This window comes from Dasypus novemcinctus, chromosome 20 (assembly GCF_030445035.2).
Source record: "Dasypus novemcinctus isolate mDasNov1 chromosome 20, mDasNov1.1.hap2, whole genome shotgun sequence".
Lineage (NCBI taxonomy): Eukaryota > Metazoa > Chordata > Mammalia > Cingulata > Dasypodidae > Dasypus > Dasypus novemcinctus.
The window spans coordinates 40271410-40298376 of NC_080692.1; the positions used below are offsets into that span (position 1 = coordinate 40271410).

The 26967-nt window shown below is 37.4% G+C and overlaps 1 protein-coding gene across 3 annotated transcripts in view; it reads left to right on the forward strand.

The window, feature by feature from the left end:
* PIK3C2G (phosphatidylinositol-4-phosphate 3-kinase catalytic subunit type 2 gamma) overlaps positions 1-26967 on the forward strand; it is a 646925-nt gene that overhangs the window by 365246 nt on the left and 254712 nt on the right. For all 3 annotated transcript variants that reach the window (XM_058282853.2, XM_071210197.1, XM_071210198.1), the window contains 4 exons: positions 1277-1399; positions 6973-7104; positions 15059-15173; positions 19829-19959. In XM_058282853.2, the coding sequence (XP_058138836.1) occupies positions 1277-1399; positions 6973-7104; positions 15059-15173; positions 19829-19959 (501 nt within the window). The remainder of the gene's footprint in view (positions 1-1276; positions 1400-6972; positions 7105-15058; positions 15174-19828; positions 19960-26967) is intronic.

A 26967-nucleotide genomic window follows, 5' to 3' on the forward strand; every position in this document is an offset into this window, starting at 1 on the left:
GAATAAAAATCAAGAGCATTTTGGAAGAACAAATTCTAGGTACTCTGTTGTCCATTATCATCTTGATAGCTACCATTAGTTGAGCACATTCTGTGAATTATGTACTGGGCTGGATGCTTAACCTGCATGATTTCATTTAACCCTCACAACAGCACCACAAGAGTATGTGATACCCATTTTGCAGATGGAGAAACTAATGCATAGAGGGTTTAAATAAATGGCCCATGGTTTGGGTACTAGTAAATCTAGGAATAGAACTGCAGATGTAGTCTTCGTAACTGCGATGCCCCTTCAGTTTACCACACGAGCTTTTCCTCGCAAGGTTGGTATCAATTTTTTTGGTTCTATTTATCATCTCAAATTAGTAGACAAGCAAACCTCTAGAAAACCAAAAGATAAAATCCATAAAGACTGAAAAAGCAAAGATATCAAAATCTATTAAGTTTATTTTATTAAAAATGGACTTTCTGTGTGTTTAGAGATTGTGTTGGAAAGAATTTCTACTATAGTTTATAAACAGATGTTCCTATTTGCTTATTAAGTTTCTTTATAAAATCTCTTAGCAGTAAGTGATATAATAATACACACTTGATTAGGGGTTCTTAACCTTTTTTGTTCCACAGACCCCTTTGGAAGGTGAAATGAATGTTAATGTAATTTATTTATTGCATATATTCATAAGTGAAGAAAATGTAGATTTCAGTGAGAGGTCAGAGAAGATAAAAATAATAGGTTGATTTTTTTCTCAATTCAAGCTCACAGACCCCTGAAATTTTTCCACGGACCTCTTGGGGTCCATGGACCCCTGCACTTGACCAATTTGGCAGAATATTTTTAGAGATGTGTGTTTGTATGTGTTTAATGTTTCAAAGCTTTTCAATTTCCATCTGCATACATTGTTTACATTTAAAATAAAAATCATCAGTCATGATATGTACTTTCCTGAACTTCCTGAAATATCAGGATTATGATTTTCTATTAGAACTCATTAATTCTTTAAAAATCTAGATCCAAGAAATTCTTATTCAACTTAGAATTGTAAAGGAAGTAGATATTGCATGAAATTTTTGCTCTAATACTGTTACACATTATAGATTTATGCCAAAAATTTAGTCCTAAATTATTTTACTCATAAATCCTTCAAGTAATTTTTAAAACACACTTTCTACAAAAAGCTTTCTTTTCTCTCTTATCTTTTAACCATAAAATGAATTGACCCATATAAAAAGCTGGTTCCTTTAGAGAGTTTAGCTTATTGAATGTTGTTTCTTTTTAGCTACAAAGCATTTTCTTTTTCCTGTTGGCTTACCTATGCTGGAAAGAAGCTGTGTCAAGTGAGAAACTACAGAAATATTCCAGTCAAAAAACTATTTTTTTTCTTAGTCAACTGGAATGAAACGTAAGTTTAATCTTTATTCTGGCTGGATCATGTATCTAATAAAGATCAGCTTTTTTCTTCTTTTTAGCAAAGTGTGTGATTTTTAAAAATGTTGCCTGATGATTTGATACAGTGATAAATATGCCAGTGCTAATACATAACTGGCTGTTCACAATTTAGAAGATTAAAGTCCATTAAAAATCCTAGACAACTGCCCAATTCAAATTCTTAGACCAAGAGAAGAGGGAAATTGGAAAATGGAAGAGGAGTTATTAATCATTCACACACTGTGGGTATAAGGAATACCCTTGGGGAAACGGACTTGGCCCAGTGGTTAGGGCGTCCGTCTACCACATGGGAGGTCCGCGGTTCAAACCCCGGGCCTCCTTGACCCGTGTGCAGCTGGCCCACGCGCAGTGCTGATGCGCGCAAGGAGTGCCCTGCCACGCAAGGGTGTCCCCTGCGTAGGGGAGCCCCACGCGCAAGGAGTGCGCCCCGTAAGGAGAGCCGCCCAGCGCAAAAGAAAGAGCAGCCTGCCCAGGAATGGCGCCGCCCACACTTTCCCTGCTGCTGACGACAACAGAAGCGGACAAAGAAACAAGACGCAGCAAATAGACACAGAACAGACAACCGGGGGAGAGGGGGGAGTTAAATAAATAAATAAATCTTTAAAAAAAAAAAAAGGAATACCCTTTATAAAGTGTGGTGAATCTAGATGGAACAAAGAAGAGACACAGAACCCAAAACATACGTAATCTCCATTTCCCGTACAAGTCATACTACAAATTGTTTCTAAAAAATCGAGTTTTTTGATAATAGTCATTTATATATTGAATAAACTTCCACTTAATTTTCAGCAACTGGCTCCTACCCTCTCCATTCGTATAGATAGCTTAATTCAAGAAGGAGAAGTTTCTTCTTGACACTACTTTTCTTCTTCCTACCCCAACACTTAAGCCTTCTATTTACTTAGAATCTCAGGGGCTCATAGCTTTTTCATGATTACTGCCACCTTCCTTGCTGCTTCTATTACAAATTACCCTGTGGTGTTCAGTTACTTCTCTGGAGTTTCCGCTGCTCCACTGAGAGCCAGTAGTCTTCCCACCTCCAGTAAAGAAAACTCCCATCCCCTCTCTGTCAGCTCTTTTAGAAGTTCTGGCTTTCTTGGACAATAATTCCAACTCCAGCATTATGCTTTTCCATCATTAAGTATGCCAAAATTTTAGCTGCCCAAGAACCATACATTAGGTTGCAATAACTCTCCTGCTCAGCGCACCCACCATCAGTTGGAGGCCGTGTCCTGAGATGTAGCACATGGCCTTCAGTCTCATGTCCTCCGTGGTGCCTCTCATCTCAAAGTAGTTCTTTCTTCCTCTGGGACTGTGATGGTCTTTATCTCCCTTTATTTGGTTAACATTCTTAATTCCTTTGACCAAGGCTGGACCTTGCACAGAATCAGTTCTGCTTACAAAATTCTTCAGTGGCTCCCCAATTCTCCTAAGTCGAACTACAGATCCTCCAGCCTCTGTGGTCTGGCCCCTGCCCACCTCTCTACCTTCATCTCTGGGGTTAGCACCACTCCCTGCCCCTGCACTTAAACACTCTGCACCAGGACTGCGAAAGACAAGCATAGATGGTTCGAAAGTGAGGTCTGTGCCAGCTGCTTGGACAAAAAGAAGCAATCTGATTCCATTTATTGAATTGTCTCTTAAGATACTTTTTCTTTTTGTCTGATTTTTTGTCTTTGATTTTTAAGTAGCCATGCAGAAGGTAAAAAAATAAAGATATCCCAGTGAATGTGAAATTATGCTAGTTTTAAGAATCCATAATTTGTCAAAGAATTGCACAAATAACTGTTTAGAAAGCATGTATTGTTGCCTGAGAAAAATTACTTTTATTAAGAAAAATGACAGAAAGGAGACTGACAGTAACTATTCACTCTCTGTCTTATCTAATTTTTGTCATTCTTAAAATGAAAAGCTCACTAACAAGTGAAGTTTTACATGAAGAAGCAAGACTCAGTGGGTAAAAGAATATTTTAGATTATGTGAAGAATAAAGTGAAATTACAGTTTCCATCCTAGCACAGAAATATGAAAAATGAATAGAAAGCCAATTATAGGTTTAAAAAAAAAGCACTCAAGAAATGACTGTGCATTCCTCAAGATCATTAACATTTATGTTGATTTTCAGAACTAGCTTTAATCTAAGAAATATGTCCACATTATTTTGAATGTTAAAGAATATAGAAGGAAAGAAAAGACTTTAGTTTTATATGCCTAAATGTAAGACAATTTAGTTTTAAAAGTAATCTATATTTTGCAAGTCTTAAAAAATATGTTTTCCCACTCTTCTGTTCTCTTCCTTTCCCTTCTGTATTCTTAATTTGAATTATAATTAGCCTATAAAGGAAGAGCTTTACAAACCTAGGTCTTCAAAGTACAATGGGCTAAAATAAATTATTACATGATTGATTGATTGAATGAATATAATACTCATATATACTTTACTATTTGCCAGAAATTGTGTTAAGATTAGTTCCATTTTTATGGGTAAAGAAAAATGAGGCTTGGAAAGGTGCAATTATTTACTCAAGGTAAAACATCTTATTAGTAACAATGAATTTTTGAATGCAGATATATTCAGATTCAAAATTCTTGTCTTCACACAACTAATAAATTGACATCTAACATTTATTATTAACTTAATTACATCATGCTTTAAACTGCATGCATTACTACCTCCAATTACCTCTTCCTTCCACTTTCCAGACAGTTAATGGTATCCACTATGTCCTATTGATAAACCTAAAATTCATCTTTAATTCTTCATTGTCCTCTTCTACTAATATTTTGTCATTCAAGTATCAGTTATCCATTTTACCTCTAAACTAGCTCTTACATCTTTTCTCTTGTTCTCCAGTCTGTTACCATCTTTGCTGTCAATCTCTTCATCTCAGGAATCACCATGTTGCAAAGGGCATGATTCTTTCTTGAAATCAGTTATAGTCATTGGGCTGAATTGATGCTCCCTTAGCCCTGAAACTAGATGCTGCACAGGCACTGGGAAAAAAAGTTTCCAGTGTTTTTATTTGAATCCCTGAGTAAGGACTGCTTTCTAGCATCCAGAGTAAATGGCAAACTCCTAGAGTGAGAAGACCTTCAATATTTTATCTAAGGCCTCAGTTTGTCCAACCTTGACTAGCATCTTCCAACTGGACAACAGGTTTCATTTGTCATTTGTCCTTATTGCCTTAACAGCCTGACATGTAAGTTCAACTGAGAGTTACAAGGCCAGTGAATTTCATTCATACTCCTCGTACTTAACGCTGTCAGGAATCATCTAATACAAGCTGCCCCTTTCACTTTCCACTTTCATCTTCCCATTGCTCGGTGATCAAATTGCCATGATTCTTCCTTCATCCACCAACCTCTGTCCCAATTTTCAAAGTTCTCCTTAGTATTCCCATTTTCTATTAAACATTATTAATATAATGTTTCCGTTAAACATTATTTCCCTTTATCAGCCCATTCAAAAATATTTCTCCATTCTCCTTGTCTCACAAATTGGTCTTCCTACTCTTTGTGCTTCTCTTGAGTCTCCTGAAATTGACCTGATCATTTCCCCAAAACCGAAATGATTTTAGAAGGGACAGAAGTGCACCCTTCTCTCTGACCACCCTTGGGGAACTCAGGGCATCACTCATCTTTCTGTCAAAAGTCCTTTTTTCTTAGACACTGAAGTCATTCATGTGTATTCCTTCCAAGTCTTATAATATCATCTATAACCTTTCAGAACCCGCCTCACCTATCTTGATAGCGTCAACCTGAATTCAAGTTTTTTCTCATCATTAACAATCCTGTATTTATCCTCAGCCACTTCTTTGTCCATATCTACAGTAAATCTAGACTTTGATCTCATATCTCCTTGTCCTTCCCATACTGCATTTCAGTAATCATCTCTATCATTCCTGGGACCTTACCATCATCCAGAATTGTCCAAATTTAAAATCTTAAACAAATTTCTATATTTCTAAGTATCTCTTAAATGTTCCCTTTTGTCTTTACAAAACAGTTCAAATTCCATTACCTGGTATACAGAATTCTTGAACATTTTGACCATCACCTGTCTTTATAATTGCATTCTCCACAACTCCACCAACCAACCTAATCCCATTCCATGCCCTCTTGCCATAATGAGCTGCCCACCATTTCTCAGGTACACCTTTATGCATATATACCCTTGTATTGATAATTTTCTCTTCCTTGAATAGTCCTTCCCAACTCTCCACCTGATTATATCTAACTCATTCTTTCCCACCCCAAGGGATTTTTTTTCTCTATTTTTTTTTAAAGTTACATTAAAAAAATATGAGGTCCCCATATACCCTCCATCCTCCTACCCCACTCCTCCCACATCAACAACCTCTTCCATCATCGTGGCACATTCACTGCACCTGGTGAATACATTTTGGAGCACTGCTGCACCACATGGAGAGTGGTTTACATTGTAGTTTACACTCTCCCCCAGTCTACCCAGTGGGCCATGGCAGGACATACATTGTCCAGCATCTGTCCCTGCAGTACCATACAGGTCAACTCCAAGTCCTGAAAATGCCCCCACATATCTCTTCTTCCCTCTCCCTACCCTCAACAGCTACCGTGGCCACTTTCTCCACATCAATGCTACAATTTCTTAAATTACTAATTACAATAGTTCCATAGTAGAATATCAGTAAGTCCACTCTAATCCATACTCTATTCCTCCATCCTGTGGACCATGGGATGGTTATGTCCACTCTACCTCTATATTGAGAGGGGCCTTAGATAGATAGATGCAGTTCTCCTACTTGCAGTTGTAGGCACTCTTTTTTTTTTTAAGATTTATTTTTACTTATTTCTTCCCCCCCACCCCCTCCTGGCCCCAGTTGTCTGTTCTCTGTGTCCATTTGCTGCGTGTTCTTCTTTGTCCACTTCTGTTGTTGTCAGCAGCATGGGAATCTGTGTTTCTTTTTGTTGCGTCATCTTGCTGCGTCAGCTCTCCGTTGTGCGGCACCATTCCTGGGCAGGCTGAACTTCCTTTCACGCTGGGCGGCTCTCCTTACGGGGCGCACTCCTTGCGCGTGGGGCTCCCCTACACGTGGGACACCCCTGCGTGGCAGGGCACTCCTTGTGCGCATCAGCACTGCGCATGGCCAGCTCCACACGGGTCAAGGAGGCCCGGGGTTTGAACCGTGGACCTCCTGTGTGGTAGGCGGACACCCTATCCTTTGGGCCAAGCCCGCTTCCCTGTAGGCACTTCTGACTCCCTGGTAAGAACCAGCACAAGTTATTTCCCGCCTTCCCCAACTCCCTCAGACTATGTTAGTCATTCTTTCCTTTGTGCTTACAAAGAGTAAACGCTCAAGTTATTATCATTTTTAAAAGTGTACATGTCAAAATTATAGTTATTTTTACAAGAGTAAACAAAAAATTCAAGAGTATGCTGAATTCAAATTGTTAAATAATTTTGCCACATTATATTACATTTCAAGAAAAGATTTATTAAAACATCTTTAATTAGGTAGATAATGCTACTTCTTTCTTTTATTTTCAGGATCAATTTTCCTCTTGAAATAAAGTCACTTCCACGGGAATCTATGCTCACTGTAAAACTGTTTGGGATTATCTCTGCAACCAACAATGCAGATTTATTGGCCTGGACTTGTCTTCCATTGTTTCCAAAAGAGTAAGTATATTCTTTGTGATTAATAAAGTCTCCATCTCCAAAAAAATCTTCCTTGGAACTAAATATTGTGTAGCAAATGAACAAATCAAGAAAACATTTTATTCTAGAATTGAGATAGCGCAATACAAATCATGACTTGACAGCAGGACTGAAAAGCAGAATGTAGAAATGCCTTTTAGAAACCAGCCTTATGCTCAACTTGTCAGCTGGGTCATTAATAATAAAAAGGCATTAGCATGGCCAATCTCAAATGCTTTTCTTCTCTGACCTCCAATATCTCTGGAATTAGTAATTTAAAATGATTTTGATCGACACTGTCATTTAGAAACAATGCAAAGTCATAGAATTCTGACTGAAGTATGATTGTATAGTGTAACAGGTTTAAACTTTTATTGCCAAGAAGAAATATTTGATAACTTTAAGAAATTTTTCTGAAAAGAAGGCTGACTATGAGTTCAGATAGTCTATCAGAACTTAGGGCCATTGCAAAATTAACTGTTATTTTAACCTTAGGGATATGGAACTATTAATACTTAGAATATTTGATGAAGTCAATTACATGACTGTTACTAAGGGAAAAGATTTTTAAATAAACTAGCTTGGTTATTTTTCATATTGCAAGATTTAATTTAGAATCAAGTCATAAAATTGATAATCTTCAAAAAATTTATCCTATATTGTTATTTTAAGATAGATATAAAGTTTGTTTTTGCCCCTACTGTTTTAAGAGAATTGGGGAAAATGAAATGTTAAGAATATTTCGTGTCCTGGTTTGTCTTTTTTAGACCCCAGAACATTATATTCTTAAGCTAACCCATTCCTATGCCTGTAAACACAGTGTAGAAGGGACCTCTAGTAGATCACTTGATTAGAACGCTTTTGATTAGACAGTGAGGCGTAATTCAGGTTGGATCTCTGCCCTCTTGCTGGGTCTTATTTAAGCTGAAAACACACATAGAGACAGGGAAAGGAAGCCACCATTTTGATCCTACCATGTGAGAGAGGTCAAGGATTGCTAGCAGCCAGAGCTGAGGCATGAAGCTCCCAAGTGGCTTGGCCCACAGAGAAGCTCAAGACGGAAGAGACAAGCCATATGCCTGATAGTTCACAGCTGGGCCAAGGAAGTAAGCAGCGCGGCTGAGTCTAAGAGAGAAGGCCTAGAAGGAGACAAGCCATATGACTGATCACCCACAGCTGGTCTCCAGGATACAGTGAGCCCAGAGAGGAAGGTCATGGACCTTGGCAGAGATCAGCCGCCATCTTGCCTTGCCACGAGGCAGGATGCCAGGATCACCAGTAGCTGATTTTGGTGAGAAAGCATATCTGATGGTCCCTTGATTTAGACAGTTTTGCAGACTTGGAACTGTAAACTTTCACTCCTAATGAATTTCCCATTATAAAAGCTAATCCAATTCTAGTATTTTGCATTGGCAGCCTTTGGCAAACTAAGACATTGCTCATTAGTTCTTAGTTCCCAAATTTAATATAAATAAATTACCATCAAAGTTATCATGATAAATCTTTAAAATCATGTTTATTAGATTAATTCTTATCTGGTGTGTGTGTTTTGCTCTATTATTTGTTTATATGTGTTAGTCCATTTCCACATGTATGTTCCTGAGGACACGGAAAGTATTTTTCATTATGATGTGTATCATCTAACCCAGTGCTTCATATAATATAGGCAATCAGTAAAGGTTTGTTTACTAAATTGAACTGGAAAAAATCAATTCCTTTCAGAGATTTAGAATGAAATAAAATTTCAAAAGTCTATAAGAAACAGTTTAGCCCTAAAAGGAATACCTACTGCTGTTAGAAGACATTTCAAAATCTGATTTGTGGCCAAGAACTTTCATTACTTTCTCACTAGGAACAGCTATACAGGTGTCCTTCCCTCTCCTGAATGAGTTTCTTAAAAGTTTAAGACAGCATAATTTGTAAGATCTGGCAGGTTTGCAGAATATTTCTAGCTATTCACTAAAATGAAATTTCAATTGTTTTGTTCCATCGTATCATCTAACATACTACTTTGCACATAAAACCTTTTATGTTAAATGTTAAATGTATAAGAAATTATGACTATTTTTGACTTTCAAGTTATTCTCCCAGGATTTTTTTCTAGATGGTTATGATAGTAAAGATACTGCCTCTGTGTTGTTTTATCATCTGTCAGTTGCCATTAGTAACATTTTATAGGCAAGTGATCAATCACAGATTGGGACTGACAAGAGATAATGATTTCCTAAAGAAAAGTCTCAAAATTTGGATGATGAGACATGAGAAAACACAACTTACTTCAAAGAGCACTTGAATAAGCACTGGTAAATGTATTTCCAAAAGACTGCTCCTCGTACCTCATGGATATCACAAAATTTGCATCTCTTCTGGACTAACCATTTTAAAGAAATTCAGATCTTATTAATACATCAGAAATAAGGGGCAGTCGAGGAGGTGTGTGATGACTCCCACTGTGCTCTTTGCTCCAAGTTACACAGATTCCAATCCAATTGATTTGTTGCAGATATTTGTAGATCACAGCAAATAAGCAACATAATTTCTTTTTTTTTTTTTTTTTTTTTGGTAGAATGACCCCTGCCCATAGTTATTTGGTACCGAATCCATCACTTATTACAGTTCCAATTGCCCATACCTACCTATGTGGAGTTGTAATGAGCACTTATGTCATTCTTTTTTCCAATATATATAAAACCTGAAAATATGCTGAATTAAAGCTTTCTCTGTGGGTTGCAGGAGAGAGAGAGAACCAAAAGTGATTAAATTCAGGTAAGCCAGTCATGGCTGTATCAAGAATGTCTACAAATAAAAATAAACTTCCACATTTTCAAGCCCACAAACTCACCTGCAATCTTATTAAAAATATGTCTCAAATCCAAGGGTAAAAATTTTGTCCACAGAAATTTTACAATTATCCCTTTTGGGGTACAGGTTTCCACTGCATTGACATTCACAATACCTCTACACTGCAGCAAGAAGGTGTTATTCTCACTTCAACAATTTCTATGAGTTCCCTTTCCTATTTAAATTCAAAACAAGTAGTATGGTAGTTACTTAGCATTTCTAAATTGTGGTAAGCTCCTTCAATTCAAAAATTGGCAAGGCTGTTTGAACAATAGAATCTACTGGAGAGTTTTAAAAATATACCTTAAGCCCAAGTCCCCCAAAGATTCTTATTTAATTGGTTGTAGGTATGGGTCTGATTATCATTATTTTCAAAGCTCCCTAGGTAAGTTCAAGCCTAGGACAGTTCTAATCTTTTGCAGAATTTAAAAAGAGGCATAAAGCATATCTTAATCTCAGAACAATTTGATGCCTTTGACAGTTGCCCAAGTAGCCAAGCTTGACCCTGTATCTTACCATTTCAGATACATGCTCAAAATCAGATAACAAGAAAAGTTGTCAGTGAGACTTCCTTACTGAAAACAAATCTTTGCTGTGCATGATAGACCCTCAGAGCTCACCTAGTCCAAGCTGAAAACTTCTGTGCTGGACTGAATTGCATACCCCACTTAAACTTGTTCTTGGTCTTGATCCACGTTCCTGTGGATATGAACCCATTGTAAATAGGACCTCTTGCAGATGTTATTTTAGTTAAGGGGTTGCCCAGCTGAATGCAGGTGGGCCTTAATCTGGTTTACTAGAGTCCTTTATAAACAAAAGGAATTCAGACAGAGAGAGAAATCCATGGGGAGGAACCACGAGCCTGAAGTCAGTAGGAACCCAGAAGAGAAAGGGGAGGACATGGCTGTGTGGTGGGTAGTTCTTCCAACAAGGGAGAAAGCAAACCTTCTAGCCTCTGAAACGGTAAGACAATAAATTCCCATTGTTTATATAAATCTATTGCATGGAATTTGTCTCAGCAGGCTGGAAAATCTAGACAGTCTCCAAGAGGAACAAAGGTTAAAGGATTTGCTGTAGGTCACCAGGCTATTAAGGAATAGAACAAGAATTGGAAGATACAGGTCTTCTGACTTCCTTGTGTCAAACTTCTTATTGCTTGAGGAAACTGAGGCCCAGAGATGATAAACCAGCCATTTGCTGTCATGGTGCTACAGAGTTTGGGGTGGTATTTCTAGCCATATAAATTCATCCAATATTTAAATTACACAGATCCTTAAAGATATTATCCAGAACAAATATCTCAAAATGTTAGGTTTAGCAGTGTAGTCCTGTCCTGGAGTCGAGCCAAATTGGCATCTCCTCACCACCCTTCTGATGCCCACCCTCAACTCCAAGCAGAACCCCAGGGCTATACAAAAATAAAAAGACAAACTTTTTGAAAACCATTGATCTTGTCCAAGATAACAAAAAACTCAATGGAGGCTAGCTCATGAAGATAGATTGAAGATACCCTGATGCAAAGTAGGGTGTTCTTTCTGCTCTGATACTGCTTCCTATATATCCTGCCCTCATGATATTTTTTGTTTGTTTTTAAAATTAACCAACCTAGTAAAATAAACCTTTTCATGCTAGTAGTATAAAAACTGCTGATCATCCCCACTGGCCTGATAATAAAAGTTTTCATTTTCATCTTCTTTCCAAGACCACCAATGCACTTACTTTCTTTTCACATCATAATTTTGCCTATCACCTTCCTCATATTTTCTATATATATAGAAGTCTGTGTAAATGCACCTCCTCCATCATGCTTGCAATATCTAAAAAGATGTTTAAGTCCAGTTCATTGTCAGAAAGCAACTAGTTAATATCAAACACCAGAAAGCCTGAAGAATGGTCCCAAACATTATTTTCCTTTCTTCCTTAAATTGCATATTGCATATTAAATTACATATTAATTATATATTAAATCATCTTCTTTTGGGCAGCTACAAGGTCATTCTCATTACCCTCAACTTTCTCTTGATATCTTCCCCACCTGCACTTGTATCAAGTGTTCCAACTTCATTCTGCCCCATATGCCTCAGGGTGAAGGCCAAGGTGGACTGCTGATCGATCCAGAGAAATAGCAAATCCTTATAGTGAGATTCCTGATGCCTTCATCCTGTAGGAATTAGCTTAGTTCATTCAGCTTCTCTTAGTGAAGCATGGCCAAGATATATAAATATAGTAAGTATAACATATTCCACAACTTAGATGTGAAAGGGAAAATGCAATTAATATATAAAACTCTTCCTTATGAGCTCCCACTCTGTAACTAATGAGGAGAAAAATCTTTCCACCTATGACAAAATATTAGTCAATTCAATACTATAAATAGTCCTCTTAGAAGCATGCCATCTTTGAATAAAAATGCCCAGTTACTCAGCTTACTACCCCCCAGTTCTCTTCCACAGAGCATCAGGATGCACAGGATCAAAAATTAAACAGATCTTTGGGTCTGATGACTTCTGATATCCAGAGCAATGCCACTTTTTAAGCCAGTGCCTGCTTGCCCAGCTCATGATTTGGGCTTGTCCAGCTTGACTGGGGCTCATTGGCCCTGCCTGGGTGACTCCTGTCTTAAGGGCACCATATACCCATCTGATGTCTACATAGTTGATCCCAGCTTGTACAGTTCATTCTGACATCCTCATCACAGAGCTCCCGCACCCACACCACATGACTCCTTTTGGGAAGCTCTGCTTAGATATCTTTAGCTATTTCTAGAGCCCATCTTTTCTACGTGGAAACCAAGGAAAGCTCAGCTAAGCTAAACTCAAGAGTTTACCAAGTGGCCCCAACCCTAATGGTCATGCCACAAGTAGGTACAGGAGCAGTCCAAGAGGTGATTTCATTCCAGGAAGTCAGAGTCAGAAACTATACTCACTTATCCAATACTCCTCTTCCTCTTCCCATCAGCAAAAGCAGAGGAAATTGGGACACCTATGTCTATGCAACTCACTCTTTTCCTCTTTCTCTCACTTCTTCTTCCCACCATCCCAAACTGCCAGAAAGTGGTGGGCTTTCCTTTTGTACCCTATATGGCACATTTTCCTTCTTCATCACTCTTGTTAACTTTTTTTTAATAATTTTTTTAAAGAAGATTTAGATAACATAAGGTTGCCTTAAAAATATAAGTGATTACCTTATTTACAGTACACAGGTTTATCTTCTCTAAATGCTGTGGAGAACACTATGATTGCAGTCCTTCAAGTTCAGGGTTAGCCATCCTCCTTCTTCCTCTTGAATTCTGCCTAGAACAAATCCAAAACTTTTACCAGCAGATTGATGCTTTTGGCCATTTCAGGTGAAGATCAAATACTTTTAAAGGGGTAAGGGAAAATTACATTAATAATTTTTAAAACTTTACCATGGTTCAATGAACCTTTCCCTTATTAAGACTGGCCCCTGGTTTTATACCAAAAAACAAATTTCCTGAAATGAGAGAGGGATGGAACCAAGGTGAAGAAGACTCAAAATCCATCCTGATATGAAAATGTTCTGGGGTTATATGAAAATATCTGCCCAGTATTGTGTGAAAATTGTATGCCCTTGGGCAGAATCTTCCTAAAAGTATCTCTAGATATGGAAAATAAAGAAGGCAGGACTCAGGAAACTAAAAGTGTATGGAGGACTTTATTTGTTGGAGTTTTGGGGTCATATTTTGCAAAGTACTTGTTAAATGGCAAGGTAGAAATCTACCTTGTTTTTTTTAAAGATTTATTTATTTATTTTATTTCTCTCCCCTGACCCCCCCCCCCCCCCCCCCGCCACCCCAGTTGCAGTTGTCTGTTCTCTGTATCTATTTGCTGCGTGTTCTTTGTTCGCTTCTGTTGTTGTCAGCGGCATGGGAATCTGTGTTTCTTTTTGCTGTGTCATCTTGCTGTGTCAGCTCTCCATGTGTGCGGTGCCATTCCTGGGCAGGCTGCACTTTCTTTCGCGCTGGGCGGCTCTCCTTATGGGGTGCACTCCTTGTGCGTGAGGCTCCCCTATGCAGGTACACCCCTGCGTGACAGGGCACTCCTTGCACGCATCAGCACTGCGCATGGGCCAGCTCCACACGGGTCAAGGAGGCCTGGGGTTTGAACCGTGGACCTCCCATGTGGTAGACAGACGCCCTATCTACTGGGCCAAGTCCTTTTCCCTCTACGTTGTTTTTAAAAAGTCAGTTGATTCATTAAAGTCTTTTATAAGTATAAATTTAATTTATGTATAAGTATAAATATAATTATGTGTAAGTATAAACATAATTATGTTGACCTTCAGTCCTACATTTTCAATTTTGTATATTAAAATCAAAGACTGTTCTCAATAATCACTGAAACATTTTACCAATATTCTGACTCATATTACAGCCAGGTATAGCTTCTTTTTAAATTCCTATAAGGGTCTGTGGTTTTGGATGGCATTGAAGCTGTTAAAGCCATCCGTGAATTCTTCACTGTTTAAAGGCTTTCTGGGGCACACTCTCATTTACTGTGGTAATTTACAACTGATATTTTAAAAATTCAGAATATGAATAATCTGACTGTTTTTGCGTAAGGAAATATTTTCTCTGTGAACTATTTTGATTCTGCAGATCTTAGGCTAATTTAAATCTCTTTTTTTCCGTATAAATTTAGAACTCATGCCTTCAAATATGCCCGGGGAATTTAGTCACTTTCAGAGCATAAAATGTTCTTTAGAATAAATGTCTTATTGACTTTAAGGCAGCCGTACCTTGAAGAATATAAATTTGAAGTTCTTAGTCGCACCTTGTAATCACCCTTGTTGGCCATTAAGAATAAATGCTACCTGCTAGTAACCATTGTGGAAACAGTTTTCTCATATGGAAAATAAATGCTGGTGTCTATGAACATGGCCGTACATGTGGTGTATTATAAATGAACTACTTATCAGTATCTGTGCTTGTGGAATATTGTGTTTCTCTTGCAGCTAGTGAAGACAGCCCCTAAAATAGTTGATTATATTTACATTCCAAAAGAAAACATTTACAGATAATGATGGCTTCCCTCACATAGTGACTCCTGTCTATCCGCTGTGTTGTCTTTTGCAGGAAATCCATTCACGGGTCTGTGCTCCTTAGCCTGACATTACAGAGTGAGCCTCCCATAGAAATCATAGCTCCAGGAGTGTGGGATGTAAGTCAGCCATCCCCAGTGACCCTGCAGGTAAGTGTCAGGCTATGAGATTAAAGTACCCACAGCAAGTGTTAGTTGATAAGTAGCTTGCTGTCAATTACAGAAACAATTTTCTTCCAAGATCACACATTTTAATAGTCTGCTTTTCCTCCAGCCTGCTGAGATTTGTGAAACCTCTACTGCTTTTATTTTGCATTCAGTACTCTCAAAGCTCTTTTCTCCCAGCCTCTATAATAGCAATTTCAAGCCATTCCCCATTAAGCATGATCATGAAGGAAAGGGATGGAGTGTTGCCATTAGCATACTCATTATGTGCATTCATTTTTCTTTCCATTGTCTAAAAACACTCTTAGGTATATATTATTAACTTGGTTCCTAATTCACACCTGCCTCTGCACTTTGTCATTCTTCTTTAAAATGCCTTCCGTTGTACATTTCCTAAATGACTAGCAATTAGCTGAATAGTGGGGAAGAAACTGCAAACAAAACCCTAACATTATACTTTGAAAAATTCTCTCTACTTTCTGTGATTTGCGATCATGATCGAAAGGTGGCCAATACTCCAGATCCTGGTCCTTACCTCTGATAGCTCCTCCTGAGTCCATAACTATAGTTGATAACTTCGGGCAGTTGCCTTAAGCACAGCTACTCCCATACCTGGACATCTGGGGAATATACACTCTCTCCAAAGGAAAAACCGGGAACTGCTATCTGGGCAGCAGCCTCTAGAGCTGGGTATATTTATTAAATAATGCACAGTATATTGTGGGCTTCATAAGGGGTCCATGGTTTTCACCTGACAGGCAAAGGGGTCCGTGGAATAAAGAAGGTTAAGAACCCCTGACCTAGAGAATTAAAGTCCCTTTGTTTCTCTTGCCACTCCGCCTCTGACTCTTCAAGATCCAGCAATTTTTAAAATGTGAATTTAAATACACTGCAATATATCTTCCCTCTCCCTTCCACTATCCATCACCCACCCTCTCTTCTACCTTAGCTTGTGTAATTTTTTATTCATCTGTTAGGATTCATGGATCCCTCTATAGGAATTTCTGTCTCCATCCTCTCCTCCTGCCCTATGCAGGGTTAATTGCTTGTATTAGTTTCCTAGGGGTGCCACAACAATGTTCCACAAACCGAGTAGCTTAAGACAACAGAAATGTATTCTCTCACAGTTGTCTCTTATCCAGATGTTGGGTATCAAGGAGTCAGCAGGGTCATGATCCCTCCTGCAGGCTCGAGGGAAGAAGTCTTTTTTTCTTCTTCTGACTTCTGATGGCCCCCGCATTCCTTAGCTCATGGCAGCAAAACTCCAGCTTCACATGGCCACCTTCTTCCTGTGTCTATGTCTTTCTTCTCTTTTATGAAACCAATGACCTCTTTGTAACTTGCTTACATCTGAAAAGACCCCATTTCTAAATAAGGCATATCCACATGTTCCAGGAATTAGGACTTCAACATGTCTTTTTGGGGGGACAAAATTCAACCCATGATAGTGCCCTTCCTCTGTGTTCACACAATACCTAATATAAATTTTTATCAACATATTTACCACATTTTATTTCATTCCCATTGACTGGGACTTCTTAAGGCATTGGAGTGTTTTATCCCAAGGACGAGCATAGTACCTGGAATATACTTGTTAAATGAATATGTATCCACATTTCTGATCCCTACAATAACCCAACCCACAAATGTTTCTAAACTTGGCCCTTTTATCAACTCATCTGAATCTACATACCAGAATGTTCGATTGTTCCTTTTATCCAAGTGGATCTCCTCTTTAAACCACTGTTCTTACTACTTACTTTCCTAAAGTGTTTTACCTTACTTCACATTTATCCCCTAGTTGTCCTCCATTGTGAGAAGTGTTATGGGGAAACAACAATATGATCATTGATACCATGTCCTTAGAACAAAGGATATTTTGTGTCCTACAGTAGCAGAGATTCTCTTATCCCTCACTCCTGAATAGCCATACAGATCCCTCTTCCCTGACGCCGTCCTTGAGACTCACCCCAATTGTCACTCAGTTGGAGGCATATGTTCTTCCTCTGAACTGCCACAAAACTTTGGCCTCACATCCATATGCCATGTAATACCTGATACATCCTGAGACCAAGTGGGAGTTCATTGAACAAGCTGACAGAATCATGGGCCATGAGCTGGACCCAGGCGCACCTCATGGGACTGGTTGTGGGGTTTGGGCATTCGGAACATTTATTCTCAACAGCTCCGTTGGAAATTTCCAAGTCATGAAGACAAATAAGAGCCATGGTGGCCAAGGATAAATGAGGAGCAATGAGGAAAAGAACTGGAGCAAGATGGATTAATGAAACAAAAGAAGGCAATACCCAGATGTGTAGGGAGGTATGAATGAGAAAGTCGGATGACTTAACCCAAGTATTTTCCTGAATCCAGAAGGAAAGCCCCATGAAATATTTTGTCCTTGACATCACTTCTGAAGCCTTGAGTCAGGAGTGTGACAAACAGGTTTTATAGCATATGCAATATGGACATTGGAAGCAGTCTCCTGGAGCACTTCATTAAAAAGAAATCTGGGCCCAAGCCCAGGCTCAGCCAGGCCAAAGCAGGGAAGCAGTGCTGTCTGCATGGGTCTGACCTTACAAAGCTTTAGTGCTACACACATATTGCCTCCTATTTTATTATTTTTTATTTTTTTATTTTTAAAGATTTCTTTTTTATTTATTTCTCTCCCCTTCCCTTCCCACCCCCTCCATTTTCTGCTCTCTATGTCCATTCACTGTGTCTTCTTCTGTGTCCACTTGTATTCCTGTCAGCAGCACCAGGAATCTGTGTCTTTTTCTGTTGCATCGTCTTGCTGTGTCAGCTCTCCGTGTGTGCAGCACCACTCCTGGGCAGGCTGCACTTTTTTTTCGTGTGGGGTGGCTTTCTTTCTGGAGTGCATTCCTTGTGCGTGGGGCTCCCCTACACAGGGGATACCTGTTGAGGTACGGCACTCCTTACGTGCATCAGCACTGCACGTGGGCCAGCTCACCACATGGGCCAGGAGGCCCTGGGTTTGCACCCTGGACCTCCCATATGGTAGGCAGATGCTCTGTCAGTTGAGCCAAATCCACTTCCCCCCCTTTATTAGTTGTTAGTAAGCTTGTTTTGCTCTGTTAAAACTTTATGCCCCTGCAAGTGATGGATACTTTGTATATCCTCTATAATGCACTGTTCTCAAAAGTATTCCAGAGAAAATACATTAATAAATACACCCTGGGAACTTCTCTTTTGTAAAAAAGTTAGAAACAAAAGGTAACTGGAATAAATTCCAGTGTTTTCTATCAGTGGCTCAAGAATAAGTTAACTAGCTTCATAAGTCAGGGAAAAAAATAAAATTTTGAATAGGGGCTCATTCATGCATCAGAAATAAAGAAACTGTTTCATAAGTGAAAGATACTAATGAAATTTTTATAGCTTTGTGCACAGAGGTACAATTACATTCTCATCCACCTTATTTTCCTCACCCACCCTACCCTTTGAGAACAAATATAATATTGAACTATACCATTAAATGTTATTCTGGTGATTTTTTTCCTTGAGTTTAAAAATATGTGTGCACATAAAAAGTGACATGTAACCCGGTAGTACTACACGCACTTCCATCTAAGGCCCTAAAGTGAATTTTCTGTCAAGAGGGAAAATTTACAGTAATATTGCTCGGATTAGCTTATCACTTGTTTCTTTTATCATATTGGAGTAATACATGATAGACTATAACAAAGATTATACAAAAACAAGTGTTGGAACAGACTTCATGAGTTATAGATGAAATTACTAAGTTTTTCAAATAAGAATCCAAATTCATTAAAATACATTTTAAACTGTAACTCACATAGAATATTTCATAATGGTCTTCAGTTTTCTCTGTGATTCAAACCTAGAATAGTTTAGCAGAGAAAAATGAATTATGTGGATTTTCTCATGTAAAAATTTTTTAAATGTATAATAACCTTACACAAATACATGCAGCACTAAAATATCCAGCTCATTTACATAGTTTTTATTTACTAAAATCAAAATATCATTGAAATATGATATAATGAAAACCATATTAAATCAGGATAACAGAGGCCTGAACTCTAGCCCTGTCTATAAATCTGACTACAGATGCCAAAGCAAAAGTACTCTATTGTTTTGTGATTAGATGCTCACAAAACAGGTCTTTACCAAAGAGGAGCTACCTTTCATGTCTCTAAAGTGGTTCTCAGTGTTGCAGATTTAATGAAGCAGAAACCCACAGAGATTTCCTTTGTATTTTCCCAAGTGATGACATCAAAAAGCATAATTACCATATGCAATTTTTATCATTTCATAATAGAAAGACATTTCTAACACCAACAGTAGAAAGGAGGTAATCTTTAAATTAAAATGTAATTTATTAAAGTTCATAAATTGTTCTGACTTTCCCTATTTTCACTCAGAAAGCATTACAAATGACTAGTCTACTTAAGAAAATAATTGAGGATTGACCAAATACCATGTATGTTTGAATACTAAATCCAAGCTCTACTGATTCTATTCTAAATCATTTAATAATAAATAGTATAGAAAGATGAGATTTGCATTTACTTTAGTTTCCAAAAGTCTAAGATAGAGTTTATAAACTAATAATGCATTTGTTTACCTTCAATACATGACAAAGTATTGCCTTATTTCAGATTGATTTTCCAGCTACTAGATGGGAGTATACAAAACCTGATTCTGAAGAAAATAGAAGTAATCCTGAAGAACCACCAAAGGAGTATTTAAAACATATTGCCAGAGTTTCACAAAAACAATCTCCCTTACTGTAAGTTACCCAGATCTCGTGAATGAATTTTACCTGCTGTTAATTATATCGTCAATTAAACACATAAAACATGCATATCTTTAAAGAACGAACCTTCCTACCCAAATAACTCCTTCTTTCTTAAGCCACAGATATTGGATGATCATTTATTGTTTAACAGATAACTAAGTAATTATGAATGCTTTTAAAGATTTTCTTTCATATGTGTATTAGTCAGCCAAAGGGGTGCTGATGCAAAATACCAGAAATTGGTTGGCTTCTATAAAGGGTATTTATTTGGGGTAGAAGCTTACAGATACCAGGCCATAAAGTATAAGTTACTTCCCTCACCAAAGTCTATTAGTAGCAAGATGGCTTCAGGCTTCCTGGGTTCCTCTCTTCCAGGGTCTTGCTTCTGTCTGGGTTCAGGGTTCCTCACTTCTCAGGGCTCCAGCTTCAGCATCAAACTCCAACATCAAAACTCCAACATTAAGAACCCTTCAACTCAACTCTGTCTTTTGCCATGACTTTTATCCCTCAGTGGGGACTGGCACAAGAGGTTTACCTGATTATTTAATCAAGTAAACCTCTAATCCAATATAATCTAATATGCCCAGAGGAAAAGATCAGTTTACAACATAATCCAATATTTCTTTTTGGAATTCATCAATAAAATCAAACTGCTACAATATGGCATTTAGCAACTTTAACTTTAGACTAAGGAAAAACAAAAAAGTTGGAAATCATTCTGTTCAAAATAACAAATTGATATATATATATCAGAATATCAATGACAAAACATTATTCAACCATTTTTCAAGTAGGTAGGAAGTTGGTTTAGTAAATAAGAAAAAGCAACTTTAATTATCATTGCAGATTAAAAAGGAAGAACTGAAATAGATCATGATTAAATAGTGCTAAATTAGTGAAGTATTTAGATTTTATCAAATTGTTATTTTCTGGATAAAATTTTAAAACCTGGAAGTACTATGGGAGAATTAGTAGCACTAGTTCTTGCTATTTGGCACTATGTAAGTCACAGCAGATTGTGATCATTAATATCATGCCCAAGGCATGAGATAAAAAAGAAACTTTTTTATTATATCTAGGTAACCTATTAAACTCTAATTATATAAACATTTTTAAGTAAAATATCTTCTGATGTATATGATAATTAATTATTAGTGAAATAGTGTTTTGTTTATAATAGCTTAGCTTCTTAGATAAGAAATAAGAACCAATGTAAGTCTACATATTACATAAATTGATTTTAATTTTTATATAGATTACAAAGCACTTTCAAATGCTTGATCTCAGTTGACCCTCCAATTACTTCAGATATATTATCCAATGGGTATGTTCTAAGAAATTAGGGTGGTATCTCAAGACCATTAGGATAATAAATAAGAGTTAAGACCAACTGAGTTCACTGAGAATGTTCATCTATCCAATTGTAGCAAACAGATAAAAAAAAAAAATTCTGTCTAGGAAATTTCTAAGACCTGTCTCTTGGCTTCAAAAATAACCTCTCTATAAATGACTTTCAAATAATATCAAGCACAGACAGCTCTCCTTAGCTCTAGAGTCATATCCAACTGCCTTCTTTTTTTAAGATAATTTTTTTAAATTTTATTTCTCTTCCCTTCCCCCCCCCCCCCCCAGCCCAGTTGTCTGTTCTCTGTGTCCATTTGCTGTGTGTTCTTCTGTGCCCACTTCTATTCTTGTCACGGCACTGGGAATCTGTGTCTCTCTTCTTTTTGTTGTTGCGTCATCTTGCTGCATCAGCTCTCCATGTGTGCTGCACCACTCCTGGGCAGGCTAGACTTTCTTCCACACTGGGTGGCTCTCTTTATGGGTTGCACTCCTTGCACATGGGGCTTCCCTATGCAGGGACACCCCTGCATGGCACGGCACTCCTTGTGCTTATCAGCACTGCACATGGACCAGCTCCACACGGGTCAAGGGGACCCTGGGTAGACCTGTGGACCTCCCATGTGGTAGGCGGACACTCTATCTGTTGAGCCAAGTCTAATTGAATGCCAAAAGGTTTCTTATTTACCCAAACAGAACTCTTAATCACACTTCACACCACAGTCCAGTCCAAACTTATTCTTCCTCCAGAAAATGACTCCAGCATTCACCACATTGATCAAAACCTTGGATTCCTCAGTTGACTTTATCTTGACTTTATCCCCAAGTCTAATTCTTCATCAAGTGATGTCTGCTCAAGTTTCAAACTTTGTCACCTATATCTAGCCACTTCTACCCATATTCATTACCTTCACACCAATTCTAGCTGCCATGACTTCTTGTCTAGAATATTGCATCAAATTCCTTGCTGTTTTGCCTGTCTCCACTCTTACTTTCTCTCCAGTACATTCTTCCATGTTTGGCCAAAGGGATCATTCAAAAAGATTATTCAGATCACATGACTCCTTTTCAAAACCTTTAAATTGTTTCTCCTTGTCTTTGGAATAAAATGCCTTATCATGTCTTATATCTTGTCACAGTATATAACACTTGAATAATCTAGTCACTGCCATGCTTTCTAATTTCATCTCTAATTATTCTTCCTCATTTATCTCATGGCACATCAGTCTCCTTCACACACTTCAGATTTGCTCTTCCTTTTCCCACCTGAAGGCCTTTTTATTTTGTTTCCCCTATGTCTCAAATATTCTTTCCTGATTACTTCACATGACAGAATCATCTTATCCTTTAGGTTTTCATTTAAATGTCATCTTCTCAAAGAGGCCTTCTTTAAGCACCATTTCTAGTAGATTCTTTATTTACTCTCTATCATGTTACCTTTTGTGTTATCACAGTTAATATGATCTATTGTTGTGTTATTCATTTATGACATTTTTTCTTTATCTCCCCTCATTAATTTGTAAGAACTGAAAAATCAAGGAACCTATCTAATTTATCACTATATTTCATGTGCCTGATAAATACTATTTGTAGTGTAAGTGTAGTGTAATGAATAAAATTCCCTTGTATAGTGCCTGGTGTAAACAATTACCCTATGGGCTATTGACAATGGAAGATTCTCATAGTCTTCATGATATAAATATGGGTAACCCATTGCCATACTAGACTACTTTCATGTTACAGAGGGAAAGTACCTTTCTTCATTCTGCATTCAAATATAAACCTGGCATTTAAAAAGTATGTCACATATTAAAAGCTAATATATTTGTAATTAGGGATTTTTTAGTATGAAAAAGATATAATGCCTTGAAATTTTAAATATATTGAAATGAAAAGGTCAAAACAAAAAACTAAAAATCACAGTAGTTGCCTTTAGACCTTTAAATATTGGAGTTTAGCATTTTTAAATTGTCTAGTGATTCCATTTGTTTTATATTTCAGTTTCTATTTAAGTTAATCTTACTCATAAAATTTTCCTCTATTCACCCATTCAAATATAATTATTAGTGTTCACTGCAGTATAATTTCATTCTGGGCTATGAAACAGATGGAGGATAGCCTTCAATGTGATAAAATTTGTATTAGAATCAGATTAACTTCAGTTTCCAAATACCACATTATCATTTAATTGGTTACTCTACTATTCCTTCTTTCAAATCAATCAAATATAATCAGGCAAGAAGTTCAAACACAATGAAACTCAATGAAAATGTATCTATAATATTTGTAAAAATATAAAAGCTAAAAATTCTTCCTTTCGATGCCAACCAAAAGAATGTTTCCATATATAAAGAAGATCCTAGAAATAAAGATTCATATACATTTTTTTTAAAAAAAGAAATTAACACTTTACCATAAACCATGGTAACTACTACCAGATTCATCCCCCTTCCTTAAAGGATATGATGCAGGAAAAATATACACAAAATAACTATTTTCAGAAATTGGACAATATACTGTGCATGAAGTGAATTCCATGATTAATGTGGCTTTCAGTCTGGAGGTAATTTCCATACCATGGCTCTGGGAAGGAGAATCTCTGTGATTAAAAAAAGCAGAGATCAAAGTTCAGTGATGCCGAAGTAGCTAAAACTCACAAAGCATGATTCTAGAGAGAGGGAAGAGATGATGAATAGGAGCTACAGATCTCTGTGCTGGTGGAACTTTCACTATTTAGCTGAGTATTAAGCTACTCATGAGCAGGGAGAGAATTTGAGGACCTGCAGGAGAACAGCTAAGGGGGAGTTATAAGATAAATATAGATTCTAGAGATTGCACAGTGCTTGGAGACCTAGGAGTTCTGAGTAGTCAGAATGATAAAACCTTGCAGAATATGCCAGATATTCAGTAGAGAAACCAGAAGACTGCACATTAGGATTTAGGCTACTATAGCTCAAGATTGAGAATATACTAGTCCCAACCTAAAGAATCTTGAAAACAAGTCTCAAAGGGCAAAACCAATGTGTCAGTAATTAAACTGATCACTAAAAATATTAAAATGTCCAATACCAAATGTACCACAATGCATACAGGCAAGAATTGCTACATCTGGGAAGAAGCAGAAAAATATAACCCACAGCCAGGGATAGAAGGGAAGCTGTTAATAGAAAAATCCCAGTATCTTAAACTTGACAGATCAAGATTTCAATACAGCTATTTAAAGATATTTAAGGAGCTAAAGAAAAAGGTAGATATGGATGAAGAGATGAAGATTCACAGTCAATAAATGGATATTTAAGAACTGAAAAACCAAAAATAACTACTTTTAAATGAATAGGTAGGTATAATAGATTGCATAATTTAGAAGAAAAGTACAGAGAATGTGAATACATGGCAAATAGAATTAGCCATGTGGAAACACAGAAATAAAAAGAATACTTCAAATCAAGCAACAGAGTATATGTATATGTAAGAAATGAGAGAAGTTTGAGCAAAATATTTAAAGATAATAGCCAAAATTTTATAAATTGATTTTTAAAAATCTATTTACCAATATAAGAATCTTAACAATTCCCAAGCAAACACACACACACACAGAAAGAGAGAGAGAAATATCTAGGCACTTCATAGTCAAATTGCTGAAAACTAGAGATAAAGAAAATTTAAAAGCATCAGAGAAAAGAAACAAATTGTATTGGATGGAAAAATTTTAAGATCAACTCTGACTTCTCATGATAAACAATGCATGATGAAAGACAGTAGAACAATATTTTTAGGTGTTGAAAGAGATTTTTTTTACATTAAAAAATGCTTCTCTTTTAATATAAGCATTTGAGCTCTAAATTTCACTCTCAGCACTGCCTTTACTCTATTCCATAAGTTTTGGTATGTTGTATTTTCATTTTCATTAGCCTCTAGATATTCCGTAATTTCCCTTGTGATTTCCTCTTTAACCTTAACCATTGGTTACTTAAGATCATGTTGTTTAATTTCCACATATTTTTGAATTTTCCATTTATCCCTCTAAATGATTTCTAGTTTCATTTTGTTGTAGTCAGAGAATACAGTATATGATTTCAATATTTTTTAATTTATTGAGACTTGCTTTGTGACCTAACATATGGTCAATCCTTCAGTATGATGCATGTGTCTCAAGCAGAATGTGTGTTCTTTAGTTGCTGGGTAAAATGTTCTAAATTTGTCTCTTAAGTCCCATTGGTTTAGAGTATCAGTCAAGTCTCAGGTTTCGTTATTGATTATCTGTCTAGATTTTCTATCCATTATTGAAAGTGATGAATTAAAGTCTCCTACCTTTAATGTAGAACTGGCAATTTCTCCCTTCAAATCTGTCAGTATTTGCTGCATATATATTGAGCTTTTCTGTTAGGTGTATATATATTTATAATTGATACATCTTCTTATAAATTGTCCCCTTTATAGTATATAATGACTTTCCTTGTCTCTTGCAACTGTTTTTTCTATTAAAGATTTGTTGATTTATTTCCCCCCTTGTTGCGTTGTTTTGCACTCGTTATCTGCTCTCTGTGTCTATTCTCTGTGTGTTCTTCTGTGTCTGCTTGTCTACTCTTTAGGTGGCACTAGGAACCAATCCTGAGACCCTCCAGAGAGGGAGAGAGGTACTCAATATCTTGCACCACGTTAGCTCCCTGGTCTGCTGTGTCTCTTATTGTCTCTCCTCTGTTCTATTTTTGTTGCTTCATCTTGTGGTACCGGCTCACCACGTGGGCCAGCACTCTGCATGGGCCAGCTCTCTGCTCAGTCCAGCTTCCTGTACAGGCCAGCTTGTCTTCACCAGGAGACCCCAGGAATTGAACTGTGGACCTCCCATATGGTAGACAGGAGCCCCATTGCTTAAGCCACATCTGCTTCCTCTCACAACTGTTTTGACTTAAAGTCTATTTTGTCTGATATTAGTGTACCTATCTCAGCACTTGAATTCATTTGGGGGTTTTGATTGGAGTATTTCAGTGAGGTATGACACAGGGTAGGTCTCAGCCTTCTTGTTGGAGTCCTTTATAAATGGGAGAGACATGAAGAGACACAGAGAGAATGAGAGCAGTCATTTTACCCTGCCATGTGAGAGAGGACTCCAGGATTGCCTGTAGCTGCAGAAAGACCAAGAGAAGCCACAGAGAAGCAGCCTGAAGCAGAACTGGCCACAGACGCAGAGGAGAAGGGAGAGATAAGCTGGTCACCATTATGCCCTGCCATGGGCTTGATCGGCCACAGCTGCGCTATGGGAGAAAGCAGCTTTAGAAGATGCTGCCATGTGCCTGATGTCCACAGGTACAGCTTGGTGAGACAGTAGCTCTTGATGATGCCTTGATTTGAACATTTTCGCAGCCTTGGAACTATAAGCTTTTACCATAATAAATCCCCATTATAAAAGCCAACCCATTTCTAGTATTTTGCATTGGTAGACTTTACCAAACTAAAAGAGAAATTGGTACCAGAAAAGTGGGGTGCCGCTGCAATAGGAAATACCAAAAATGTGAGAATTGTTCTTCAAATGGGTAAGGTGTAAATTCTGGAAGAATTGTGAGGTCCTTGATAGAAAAGGCCCAGATTTCTTGAAATCTGATAAAAAATATGGACCCCTAAAATTATTTCTCATGAGGCCTTAGACAGAAATGGTAT